General features: G+C 38.0%; 1 protein-coding gene across 1 annotated transcript in view; it reads left to right on the top strand.

The window, feature by feature from the left end:
• Window positions 1-13,850, top strand: part of PARK2 (parkin RBR E3 ubiquitin protein ligase) — a 659,837-nt gene that overhangs the window by 529,811 nt on the left and 116,176 nt on the right. The window contains exon 9 of the mRNA XM_009290119.1: window positions 10,226-10,375. Within this exon, the coding sequence (XP_009288394.1) occupies window positions 10,226-10,375 (150 nt within the window). The remainder of the gene's footprint in view (window positions 1-10,225; window positions 10,376-13,850) is intronic.

The following is a 13,850-nucleotide window of genomic DNA, read 5'->3' as shown; positions in this document are numbered from 1 at the left end:
TTTCCACCACTCTACCAGCACCAGTATGCTCCCTACATTGCATCTCCCATTCCTCAGTGTCCAGATCATTTACATTTCCAATTCCCTTTGGCCTGTCACAAGGCAATAGGTGATCATCATAATAAAAAATGACTTCAACCTATGAATGCAACTCAGAAAAAGCCACCGTACCTCTGAAACAGGACTAAAAAAATTGCTTATACAGCAAAAGGGAGTCTGTCAGTCAGACTGTCAGCTAAGTATGTTTCAGACAGAAGGAAGGAACCTTTCAGTTTGAAGTGGACATTCCCACTGGAACTTGTGTGTTCCAGTTAAACCAGTGGCTGCCCAATAAAGAATATAATTTCCCTTCTAGACAATTCTATTTATTCATCTAAGAGATGCCTTAGTGCTTTTGGACGTGGATGAATACAGTTGAGATTCAGCTCACGGTCCATCATACTGCTTCCCAGACAGAAATCCCATTCTGCAGTCGTGGGTAATAGTTTGTTCCTAGAAAAATAACTTTACATGTGACTGTGCTGAAAAGTTGTTTGCTTAAACCCAGTTTACCAACAGTTCAGATACCCCTGTAGCATGAACTTAACCATCCATGTTACATATTCATTACTTCCTCTTCTCAAATTGTTACAAGCTTTATCACTGATGTTCTATGTTCTTGGTTTTCTTCAAAGCCATTGATAAAAATTTTAGGTGGCATAAGGCCAAGAATCAATACCTTCGGGACCTTTTAGGAAACACACCTGCTTAATAATGATTGCCCATTTACAATTATATTTTAGACATGCCAGGTAGCTAAGTTTTCATCCTCTTAATATATGGCATGTTAATTTTGTATCACTCTAGATACTTAATCAAAATACCAGGTGGCAGTAAGACCAATGCCTTAGAGAACTCTGCTTCTTCAATTCTCTTACCTTAATCAACCAAATTTCAGTAAATTAAAATCAAGCAACTGTTCCTAATACAAAACCCTGGTCTCTACCCTGTGTTCATTGAGTATTTCTTTTCTGTAAATACTGACCATATATAATTTTTGTTGATGTAATTAAGAGAGAAAGGTTTTGAGCAGCTTGCAGGATCAAACCACTCGAAAACATGTGTCTGCCTGTCTGCCTGTCTATCCAAATAAAATGTTTCTTTATCTAAATGTAAGCATTGAAGGAAAACTAATGCTGAGAAAAAAAGGTTTTGTGTTTAACTTGAAGCACAAAGAGTTGCTGATTAATTTAATATTTCCTAAAAGGAGTTCTGTAATAATAAAACAGTTGTCCAAATAGTCAAACTTCTCGGTAGTCTCCTGGACATGTAAAACTCCCATGTCTTCTATTCCCTCAGGAATGTACATTATGGGACATTCATCATAGCTGGAAAGTCTATCTTTTAAGGTTTAGTTGGTGGCAACAAGATAGTTTTTAAAAAGGGAATTGTTTTTAGACTTTATGGAAAGAGGTAATCATAGTCTGTGTGGTACAATAGAAGAGTACACGCTTCCCTGGTACATGATATGCATTGTGGATACCTAACTTACCACATAAAACCGACTTCCAGGGTAGTTGGTTTAATATGCAACACAACTACATTTAGCAGCAGATTGCTACCCCACTTGATACTTGACCCTTTGAGAAGGTGCCAGAGAGTCTGACCTAGAAAAGTCTCCAAAAGCAGCTTTGACTGGTTTGTTTTGGACCTCCTTTTCACAGACTCTCCCAGTGCACAAAGGTCTGTACAAGGCAAAGAGAGTCTTCTGGACATGCAGCCCCAGGAAGGGTAAAATCTGAAGCTTTCTAACTGTCCTTAGCTCTATTGAGCTTTTTCTTGCAATTTGATCTCACTGTTCATAATCCACCATTTTCCCCTAGCATAATGGATGCAGTCCAACCTGCTGGCTAACTGCTTCACTTTGTAGCTACCTGAGATACACTGAGGATTGGGATGAAAGATTTATTAACTGGGGAGCTGTTGAAAAATAGCACAATATAAGAAAATTAGTCTCCTGCAGTAGTCATTTGCCAGGCTGAATTTGCCAGACAGGCTGGCTGTCTCTGCAAGTAAATGCAAATGGTTCTACAAGTGGTGATAGTACAAGCTGCTTACAAAAATATGTTAAAGATGCACTAAATATGGGCTCTGTCCAAGTACAGTGGAAGGCAGGTAATTCAACAAGCCAGTGCCAGAGACAGCAGAGAGAACACTTTAATTCAGACCTAAACACTATAATATACCAACACAGCAAGATGACTTGCAGTGAACTGTTATGGAGTCTCCCTAACGGCTCTTCGAGAAACTTCCCTCTTCTCCCCAAAGTGATTTAAAAAATCTTGTTTAATTGTTTAAATGGAATATTGTGATTCATGAATAAAATAGCAGCTACATCTGAAGGCTGGAAGGGAAAACAAATAATGCGAGAGCAATCTGCTGCTATACCTCAGTGCCCCCAACAGGTCACAGCACAGATGAAGCAGATGACATGCTAGTGGCAGGAAAAGAAGCTGCTAAGTAATGTATAGCTGCACTTCTCTGCTACATCATCTGCTCTGACAACTTTGCAGAATGTATTGGCCAGTTTCTTGATATTTTGACAGGGGAATGATCAGTTTTAACAGATCTCTCCTATCAGCTGCTACTGCAACTCATATCACTGCTCACTTTTTTTTAGAAATGTTGTGGGCATTTATATCCCTGGAATCTGAGCAAGCCTGAATGGGGACAGTCTTTTTTTTTTTTTCCCCACATGTCCTTGCCAGTTGGGGAAAACTTATGCAAAGGAATACCCTCTTTTGAAAATCTGAAGATGCACATCCCCATGCTGTTCAAAGGTGGTGTGGGCTTGTGCTAGGTTTTGCTGTGAGCTGTAACTTTAGGAGATATGGAAATTAGTATTAAAAGAACACAGTGTGGACAGAAATAATTTAACATTAATGGAGGTTTTGAAGCAATTTGTATACAATACATTTGTGTGGCAAGGAGAAAGTCCTTTTGATTTTTTTTTTTCTTGCAATACTTGCTAGAGGAATTTTTTTTTTAGGTATATGCCACAGAATATTAATGTAGAGTCAGTCTTAAACTAATTGATATATATTTACCCATTCAGGCAAAAGTAATGTCATGTGACAATTCTAATTAATCAGCTGAGTTTAGTGCAGGAAACTGTCAAATAGGCTTCGGAAGTATTTGTGGGTCAAGATTTTTTGATAACTACACTTGGAAAAAATGTAAGTTACCTCTTGATAATTCACATGCAGTTAAAAAAAAAGAATAAATTTTCAATGAATAATTTCTCCAGTTCATAATTACTAAACCAAAGCTATTTTGTTAGTATTCTCAAATCTGTATCTTTACGAGTATACTTCCTTACAGCTCTGTGCCTTCCCACTCAGCCCCTGGCTTCAGCTACTACTCAATGTGAGTGATATCTATACGCATCTCAGTTTCTTCCACTTTTCTGTCTAATATCTGATTTCTGTCCATCTCATTTGGCTCACCTTTCGGATTTGTCATCACCATCCCATCACTCTCTCTCTAAAACTGAGCTACTGCATTTAACTCCTGATCCTCTTTACACCACCTTGTTTTTATAGCTGGAACTACACAACAAACTTTACACTCTTTCAATTTCCTATGACCAGTGATGTGCCTGTCTTTTCTTCCTGTGCTATATCTGCTTTGAATGTCTCCTAACCACCTTCTTCCCTGACTTCAGAGGTATTTGGAATCCATGTGAGTTCCTCAGCTTTGTCTCTCCTGGATTATCAGAACTTTATTCTCATTGAGTTCTTGCCATAGGCAGGGCATCTCTACTTTCTTACTCCTTTTTTAACTTCTTGTCTGCGCATTAGACAAGTAAAAGTAATTTATTTTTGGTTCAACAGCTGACATAAAAAATGGGGAGAAAGAAAGGAGAAAGTACTTGTGCTCAAAACTAATTTAAAGGATATTCTTTTCCTGTCAAAACCAAAAAATGTCATTTTGTGTAGAACCCAGATTTCCATTTGTTTACTTGTCTGTAACAACTATCAATGAAAAACTTGAGTGCTTCTTAAAATAGAGGAATTATCTTCCAGCCAGCTTTTACTAAATTCAGAGAGAGGATTTGAACCCCAGTGTTCAGGGTCTCAGATGGATGTAGAAGATGGGACTTCTTCCATCCCTTGGATGACTTTGATCTGCTTTCATGGAATATGCATATATTCACTCTTGTGACCTGGGAAGTGGAATTCCTGGGAGCCAGTATCTACTTCAGTGAACCTCAGTTGCACAACTTGCAACAGCATCAACTGAAAAGATTTCCTTGCATTAGTTACAGCCTTGGTGGTTGTTACTTGAATGGAGAAAGGAATGTGGATTTGAGCTCCACAAGGGTCGGAAAGCACAGAATGTTTCTCTCCAGCATTCAGTCTATTCAGACTGATCCCAAAATACCTACTGGAAGATCACAAACTTCCAGTAGTTTGTAAATACGGTGCTAAGCCATACACTGTACTTAGTCCACTTTCTTCATTGCATCATATTACCTCTCATATATTCAGTTTGATTTCCAATGCAACCTGCTCCAGTGTCCTCTCTTCTCAGTATTATTTTCTATTTTCATACCCTCACCTTGTGCTTTCTTTCATATCATTCTGCAAACTGCAGTCTTTCCTTTCTTTCCTCCTCTCTACTCCAGTTTGATTTCATCCATGAATTTTGTTGCATTGGTCCTGTCAGGGGTTTCTTATCTAAGTATTTTCTTGAGACTGCCTTACCCAATTTTCCATGACTCTCCAAAGTCAGGCAAATTCCAGCCCTCTAGAAGGTGGTTCTCTTTCTGGTCTCCTTTGTGGTGCTCCTGTGAGAACAAGGAGGAGCTGATGCTCTGAACTTGCTCTTCCCATCCTACCACTGGCGAGCAGAGGAGCCCAGTGATTCAGGAAAAATAAAGTAAGCATGCTCCATGGAAAGCCATGTCAGTCCATCTCTTTTTAATCTGTATTTACACTTACACTTTTGTAATTATTTTTACTAGTCCAATGAGTACTAAGGGTTTTGTACTTTAAGTTGCCTAATTAAATTATGGAACTAATTCTTTTTTTTTTTGTATGTGTATAATACATATAAATAAAGTGCTTAGTCTACATTATGGACTAATAGCCTCCACAATCTAATTTTGAAACACACAGATGGTTATTTGATTTATAGAAGCAGTAAAAACAATCTGACTCCAGAAAGTAGATTTTCTTTCCTCTGAGACCATTACATGCAGTTAAAAGAAACAAGTAATCAAATTACGTTTCAGAGATTAGAAATTTTGGCTTTACATCTACTGTTAAACTTTTGTTCAAAGTTCCCTGCGAGGCTGCTACTGAGCAGATGCTTTTAGGTGTGAGGAAAAAAGGGAAAATAAAGAAAACTGTGCCCAAAGTGTAAAAGCAAAATTAAAATAGCACAAGGCACATGTGCTGTGGCAGGGGATGTTGGAATAGATGATTTTTTAAGGTCCCTTCCAACCCAAACCATTCTATGATTCTATGATATTAAAGCATAACTTGCAAATTAAATAACATGACAAGGAATCGCTGTGTTCACAGTTTTGTGCATCCAGGTGCATTTCAGTTTTGTCTTATTATCTGAATCTCAAAGTAGCTGAAAAGACTGCAGTCCGAAGTTAAACCTGTTTTATTGCTGTGTCAGTCCAATGATTTCATTTATATTACCACCCTTGATTTACAACATCAAATGATTGAATTTCCACTGGTTGAAAACCCGGTACCATTCTAAGACTCAAGGGAAACCATCCCAATCGGGAAAGTGAGGAGCAGGGAATAAATGGTTACAATTATCCAGCCTCCGTGTCTTATGTCATACTATAATTTATAATCGTTTATAAAAAACATTTCTAAAGGCCCTGACAAGTCTTTATGAGCAAAGATTGCATGAAAGAACTTCATGATATGGTTGAAATAAGTAGAGCTGGGAATTTTATCCACTCAAAATTTTTATCCATGAAAAGTATAGATTTGGGTTGACTGGGACAATTCACAAACTGAAGTTCATGACAGGATGTAGTTGTCAGAGAAAAAAAAATCAGAATATTTTATGACTACCTTATTCTTATACCTTTAGCTGTCTTAGCACTAGTGGTTTGGAGTAAATCATATTTTTAAGCCTTTTTCTTTTCAAATAAGCATTGAAATATATGGTTCCATGGTGAATCTGGCAACTATTTACCTACCTGTATTTCTGAGGACCTTATTACAGTAGCGTATAAATGCCTGACATGCTTTGCTCAAAAGCTGATTTCTAGCAGCAGTAGATGGCTGGTGATTTCTGTGTAATTTTATGCCCCCATTACCATAGTATTTGATGTCCTCATGACTATTAATGGATTTTGCCTCTTAACACTACAGTGAAATCAGCACGTACCATTCTCCCTCTTTACAAACGGGGAACTGATGAGAAGCATAGATTAAGTGACTTATGTGAAAACCACAGGAAGGCTGTGCTGCTGACAGGAATTGAAATCAGGTGCCATGGATGGCAGTTCAGTTAAGTTCCCCATATATTAAACTTCGTAAGAGGTTTTTCCTAAAAATAATTGGAGATATTTTTCCTCCTTGTAGCATGCAGAACTGTTTTACACATGATGAGTGCATCTCTAAATAGGAGGCACATTGACGGTAATTGAGTAATAGATCTTGTGAAATATTTTGAACGTACAGAAGAGTTAAGTTCACCTTTTAATGACAGCTCTTTACGTGTTAGATGTCTAGCCTAAGTTAGTTTTCTCAGCTTCAACTATAGCACTTCCACAGGGTGACTCATCCTGCCTATCTTAGATATCGCATGTAAGTCAGGATAAATTCCCTACTTGGGATCTTGTTTCTTCTCATTCAATATATTTGGAGCCTATATGAGTCGTTTAGGTTAGATGTTTAATTTTTGAAGAGCTAAAATTGTGTGAGGTGGTTCACAGTCTAAGCTATTTTGGTACCTAAACCTTGGTTTCAAACATAGCTTAGGCCGGGTGATTTAGGAGCAGAATTATTGGAACTGAAGCACCTGTTATGGGAGTCACCTAATTTCAGGTGTCAATATCTAGCAAATTGTCTGATCTCTCTTTATAGGTAATAAAACAGGGCACTCCAGGGCTCAGTTCTTTTCATGCTAATGTACAAATCTAAGAGAGAAAAGATTAATTGCATCCTAATTCTCCTGTTAATTATAAAAGAAGTTTAAACAACCAGTGCAACTGTAGGCGTCATCACTGCGGAAATCCAAACTAAAATGAATCCTACTTTAAATCTCCAGTTGAGAATAAGAGGCAAAGTAAACCAGTGGTAGTTGTCTGCGGGAATATCCTTAAATATCTCATCCAGACATGTGATCAAAAATGCATCACGGGGTCCAAAGACATTTAAGGGCTTTTGAAAATTGACTTGCTTTAAGCATGTTGATTGCATCAGTACTATGTGATATGTATGGCTGTGGTATATAGAAGAAAAGGCCTCTAATAGATATAATCTGTCACTATATGCAAATAGTTAATTAATAATTCATGAATAAGTGTTTTGGTCCTTTACAAGCCTTTTATAAATGCACCCTTAATGTAAAGTGGGTTGTTTTGTTTCAGGCCACAGAATACAGCATATAAATCCGCATATGTTATGTATGACTGTGTTATGGCAGCAAACGTGTATATGTTCTGCTACTACATGTTTTAGTTGGTTGCTGGGTTTTAAGTGAGCTAGTGTACAGGCACAAGGAAAAAGAAATTGGAAAGTGACATCTTATAAATGTATCTGGACTTTGAAGGTAGAAAACAGGCTGGCAACTAGATGTCAAGATGTGCAAACGCATTTAGTAGGATCTTTCCTGTCTTCAAATTGATCATTTGTTTGGCTTTTATAGTGTGACAATCACTGATGAGAGTGCTGTACTGATTTGGCATGAGTCCTGTGCTGAACCACTATAAAATGTCAAATTTGTTGGACAGACTACAACAGCTTTGTCCACCTTGCCAGTAGGTGGACTGGACATTTCCTTTCGTAACTTTCTTTAACAAGACAGATTGATTCTCATCTTACCTATCATACATTTTCATGTATCAAAAAAAAAAAAAAAAGGAGAGGAGACAGGAGGAATCTCTCCATGCCCTTTTATGCTAAGTTAATGACTTATGGAAAGCATATCCTTTCAGCTGAGAATTTATAATGGAAATGCTGACAGAATTTCAGCTACAGTGTCACTGGTGTTTGCCTCTGTAATGAGAATCTGCTAACAATCCTACATCCAGCACAATGTTTCCTCTTAACGGGGTAAGACATTCGCCATCCTCACCTTTAGGTCCAGTCTCTGCCCTGAAGAAAAATTAGGTCAGCAGAGAGTTTTGCAGCTGTGGTTACCTGTGTTTCTGTTCAAGGCCAGCAGAATAACTCAGAGCGCTCAGCATGTATTTAGTGCAAGGATCACAAACTTTACTGAAAATTGATAGAGTCCAACATGAAATATTTATGTCATTACTCTAGGTTCGAGCATAACAAAAACATAGAAAAACACCAGTTGACTTGTTGAGCCCCCTCATTCAAGGAGACTTTGCAGACATGTCTTGTACATTTCTCAAAATACTGGTATCTTCCAGATCCAAGATCCTTAATTCAGGATTTCTGGCTGCCGTTCATACACTCAGTGTTATTTTGAAGGCTTTCTTTCCGTTTGGATTTTGTTTTTCTTTTGAGAGGGAGTTTGCTTGGATTTTTTTTTTTTAAATTGACAAAGGTCGATACTTTCAGTTTGGTAAACTTTTTTTTTTTCCTTAGATGCAACACTTTTATGTCTATATATTAGAGTATTTTAAGAAGTCGCATACTATTTTTAGAAAGCCAATGTAACATGACATGTTATGGCAACATTTGCAGAAGAATCTTCTTAAATGTACACAGAAAATATGCAGTGGAGCCCCTGTCTGTAATTTAAAATTCTTCTTTGTATCCTTTGTATATGAAGCTTTGGTCCTATTGCTTCAGTTTTCCTTGTGGGATTTCTTTGGAGAGGGGTGCAGGTTGGGGAGAGAATTTTTTGTTTGTTATCTCCCCCAAAAAAAGGGAACAGGATTTTCATGGGCAGAGAAAAGTTTATGAAGCACTAAATACAGTTGTGAGTGCTGTAACATAAAGCTCTGTTTTGTTCCTTTAGCACACCATAAAATCATTCTGCTTGTGCAGAAAATTCATACTACTCCCTTCTTCTTTGGCCTTTTGGGTTTTCCTGTTTTCTTTGGGCCTGTTAGGACCAACTGCTTTCATTTATTTCACTCTACAGTAGACCAGATTTATAGGCGAATCTGAAGCCTGGTTTACAAAGGTTATATAGCCACTAGTGGGGAACTGCACCAACACAGAACTCTAGAGTGGACGTGATTTACATGTACGCAGCATGATTTGTGCTTGCTTAGCTTATCTCCGTCTGAAAGCAGGGTAAGTTAGACCAAGGAACGTTACTGCAATCGCATCAGTCATTTTAGAGTGGGCATTTTTGTCAGTGAGGATACAGTGAGCATGTTATTTAATATGGCTCTGTGTCAGTGCCTCCATCATTAAAATGGAGGCATTTCCATATCCTTTTAGGCTATCGGGATGGAACTAGATGAAAACTGCAAAAACTAAGACAATTTTCTGGGAGACCCTGGGAAAAAACTACACCTAACATTGAAATAAATGTATATAAGAGAATTATTTTGTCAATCAATTTCATGACATTTATTTTGAAAATAAAGTTGGCTGGGCAATTTTTACAACCCTTTGGCTCTAAAACTTTATACTGTACTTCTACTTATAGATCCTTGGGGTTTTTTGTGGGTTTCTTTTCAATCTGTATACAGCATTTATCAGTATCTGTTGTTGGACTATATATTTATGATGTTTACAATAATTTTCTATAGCAATGTAAGAGTTCTTGAGGTTACTTACAGAAACAGTCTGCTGTTTTCTTGATTTTAATATCCCACACAATTTTCTGGTGGTGAAAATGATAACTGCAAGTCAGAAAATGATGCAGCTGGAGTTGGAGTGGAGTGACACCCCATTTAACGACACTGCAAAGTTTTAGACTTTTGACAAATAACCCGAACTTAGCATGTGAGACATTAGGACGGTTGACTTGATTATGTGGGATTGATTCAAGCTCAAAGCTTGGGGGGGGGCAGGGTTGTGTGCCATTGGAAGTCTAACACCAGTCTATTGTATTGTAGTACAACCGCTATCAGCGCTATGGGGCCGAGGAGTGCGTGCTGCAGATGGGAGGAGTGCTGTGTCCAACTCCCGGCTGCGGAGCGGGTTTGCTTCCTGAACCAGGAGTGAGGAAAATTGTATGTGAACCAGTCAATGGAATAGGCTGTGGGGTAAGAACATACATTTTCCTACTAGCGGTGTGGGAAACAATGGATATTGTACAATGTTAGAATAAGGGGGGAAATGTTTTTTTCTTTTTCCATCACTGACTCTGAATTGCCCTTCATACCAGAGTGGGATACGGTAGCTCAATATACAATTTAAATATAGCACCATGGCTTAGGAATGATGACTTCATCATGTAGACTATGTCCATTCCAGAATTCTTTGCTTTATTTGGTTTAAGAAGTTGCTGAGTAGTTACAGTAAGAAATTGAACTGTGCAAATGACAATCCAAATGCGCTTTGACTTTCTTCTCCTAGCACTCAGCAAAAACGAACAGGATCTTGAGCAAACCATTCATTACTATTAACACCAACTTTACAAGTCATAGAAAAAGGAGAGAGAGTGACCAGTCTGTGATACTGCAGTGGCATTGCTTATGCATTTTAAGATACATGATGAAAAGAAATACAGAAATATTTTTGTTTCCTCATAAAAATTGCTTTTAAGCAGAGGGAATGCACAATTAATGGATTTCTGGAAAACAAAAACAGATGACACTTGAAAACGTTTTTGCTAAGAGGTCAAATCATATGGATCAGTGATTTTTTTGGCAGTGGAAATAACAGGTACCTTACAAGAATCAAGCTTTGGGGGAAGCAGAAATATGTAGAGAGAAATCTCTATATAAAACAACCTATTAAATGTTAGGTCAGGGTGTCTAACTGATGTTTGTACTAAGTGACTCTTTCCATGGTTGATATTATTACCGAATTCCATGCAGGCTATGAGAGAAGAGAAAATATCTATATTTATAAAATATTATCATGCTCTTGCTGTTGTCTTTCTTGTGGAAAATGCACATTTTATTGCAGTTTTGATGTTGCCCAAACTGATACCGTGGAAGAATAATTGTTTGCCAAACTAGGAAGTTGCAGCAACTTGTCTTCTGTGAGTAGGTTAGCATCTGTCGACCTTGGTAAAACTTCCTATCTGTCCATGCAGCGGTGCATGTAAAACAGAGTACTCCCCAGACTCAGTGAGCAGACATAGGGCTATAAAATAAAGCAGAAGGTGGGAAAGTAATAAGAAACAAGACTGAGTAAACAAAAAGAAATGCCTCTGGATTAACTATTAGGACTTGGTTAAAAAAGATAAAATCACAAATAATTTTTACTCTGCTCTCTGCCTTGAAGTGATGAAAATCAAACTGTGTTTTGCAGCTTCATTCATCATCATTCTGAATCTTCAAATGCCCTGTAAATAAAGTGTACGTAGCATAAAGGATTGATGTATTGCCTGGTTTAGCAAACTGCTCTGTTTCCTTTTATGGACTCTGTGCTGTGCTTGCTAGTGACCAGATCTGCAGCCTTGAGTTTAACCTCACCCTTTGTTTTGGATTATGTGATGTCTTGAATATTAAGGGGTACAATTCACTGAGGCTGAAATGAGAAGCAAGAGGCTGGTCTGTAAGCCAAATTTTGGTAACATTAAGGCCCTTCCTTCAGAATCTATAATGGAGCAGGGTGAAAACATGTGTTTTGAATCTTTCTTTGCACCCTGACAAATGATAACCTCAAGGAAGATTTGTCACAGAAGATTTCCTGTGGTGAGGGTCCTAGCACTGAAGTCAGCTGCCGGTGAGAAAGCTGGCTGAAGGTAAGGATCCGCCTGCAAGGACACCAAGACAGTTAGGAAAGCTATTTATTTCTACTCTGTTTTCTGTAGTCACTTTGAGTGTTTTCTGTTCAGAAAGTTAAACTATGGTGGGTTTTTTCCCAGACAAAACCTGGTCTTTTTTAGTGTCAAGGCCTTCCACTCTTCTTTATGGAATCCAGGAACATCCACTTCAGAGCTCTGGGTTCCCTCACAAGTGTATGCAATGATTTACAAGCTCAGAGAAAGGCCCAAGATGAAGAACATCCCTTTTGTCCATCCAAATAAAGGTAGCAAAAGATGCCTTGCAATACTTATCTGTACAGCTTAGGTTAGAGACACATTCCTTGTTGAAGCTGGTAAGCAAAAAAATAAGGAAGGCAACGTGAATCTGGAGATTCTCTATGAATATGTGTGTCATCCTTTAAGCTGTACTTTAGATATGTAGAGTCTCTTTTGGGGTATTTGAACCGCTGTCTTTGGGTAAAGTTCAGAGTTGATAACATTGCTAACAGCAGAAGTTACAGCAATGGTCTGTTATTCACCCAAAAGCCCTTGTAGAGAAATAGTTGTCTACTGCACAGAAAAAAATGATTGTTCAGATCTGAATTGCGGTATAAGGGTAGCTAACAGCTATCAAGTAGATGAGGATTTTGATTAACTGATGAGATGGATCAAGGGAGGGAGGAGGGATAGGTTTTCAAGAGAAAGTTGAGACAGTAAATGAAAAGGGTTTTCAGCAGCCGTTTTAGAAAAGGAGAGGCAGAAGAAACCAGAGAATAAGCTGGCCACCAGAGACTGAAGCAAAATAAATATTCCATTATTCAGAGAGAAAACTGTGTGAGGCAGTCCCAAGCATGTAAAGACTCCAACCAAATCTGAAAGAGCATTGAAAAAGTGAACAGGTAACTGAGCCAGGCTAGGACACAGACATTTTGCCTTCCTCAGTTTCTTTCTCTGGTATGTGAAAAGAGGAACTAGAATCTCTTTTTGCAAAGTCATTGCTATCAGTGTCAAAGCTAAATGTGAGTCTCCAAGACAGTGCTCTTAATTTGTTAAAAGGGCCTTTGGGAAAGTTAAAGATGGTGGATTTTGCTTTGTCTCAGGAGATTTGGAAACAGCAGTATGTGGGGCCCAGAAACAGCCTGCTAGACAGAACTATACCAAAAAGGTGAGGAGAGAGGTTTAAATTTAAGCATCCCCATATGTACCCTCTGCAGTCAGGCACTGCTATCTATTCAGGCTTTCAGGCAAAGTAGGACAAGAAGAGGGATTTATTTTGACTTGAAAAGTAGCATGCAGCTATCTTTTTAATGATTATGAATAATCCTCAGCCAAAGCCATGTTGTGGTACCACTGACTGACCTCTTGCCTAATCTTTCATATTTTTTATCATTAGCCATAAACATATTAATTGATTTACCAAGATATTACCATTATACACTGTTGTTCTACCTTCATTACTATGCATCAGACCTATGTTACTAACTTTTATTGCTTTGACATATTTAATATGAGAAAACAGCAACAAAACATAGAAGACAGTACATATTGTACCAGCTGGCCTGGGTACAGGAAAATCTGTGGTAATCAAGGCATACAAAAGCTCTATGAATAAAACATTTTTGTCTTGTTTTGTATTATACTGGCATATTATTTCCTACATATTAAAGAAAAGTTTGGAGTTAAAAGCAGGTTAGAATGGAGCTTCAAAAGGGACTATACTGCTTGTTTATTAAAAAGTATGCCTTGGTTGATACACATACAGCTCATCTGTCTTGCAAAACGTCCACTGTCAATATCTTTCAGTGGGATGATAACTGACT

This window comes from Aptenodytes forsteri, unplaced genomic scaffold (assembly GCF_000699145.1).
Source record: "Aptenodytes forsteri isolate BGI_AS27 unplaced genomic scaffold, ASM69914v1 Scaffold122, whole genome shotgun sequence".
Lineage (NCBI taxonomy): Eukaryota > Metazoa > Chordata > Aves > Sphenisciformes > Spheniscidae > Aptenodytes > Aptenodytes forsteri.
This window is presented reverse-complemented; position numbering and strand designations above follow the sequence as displayed.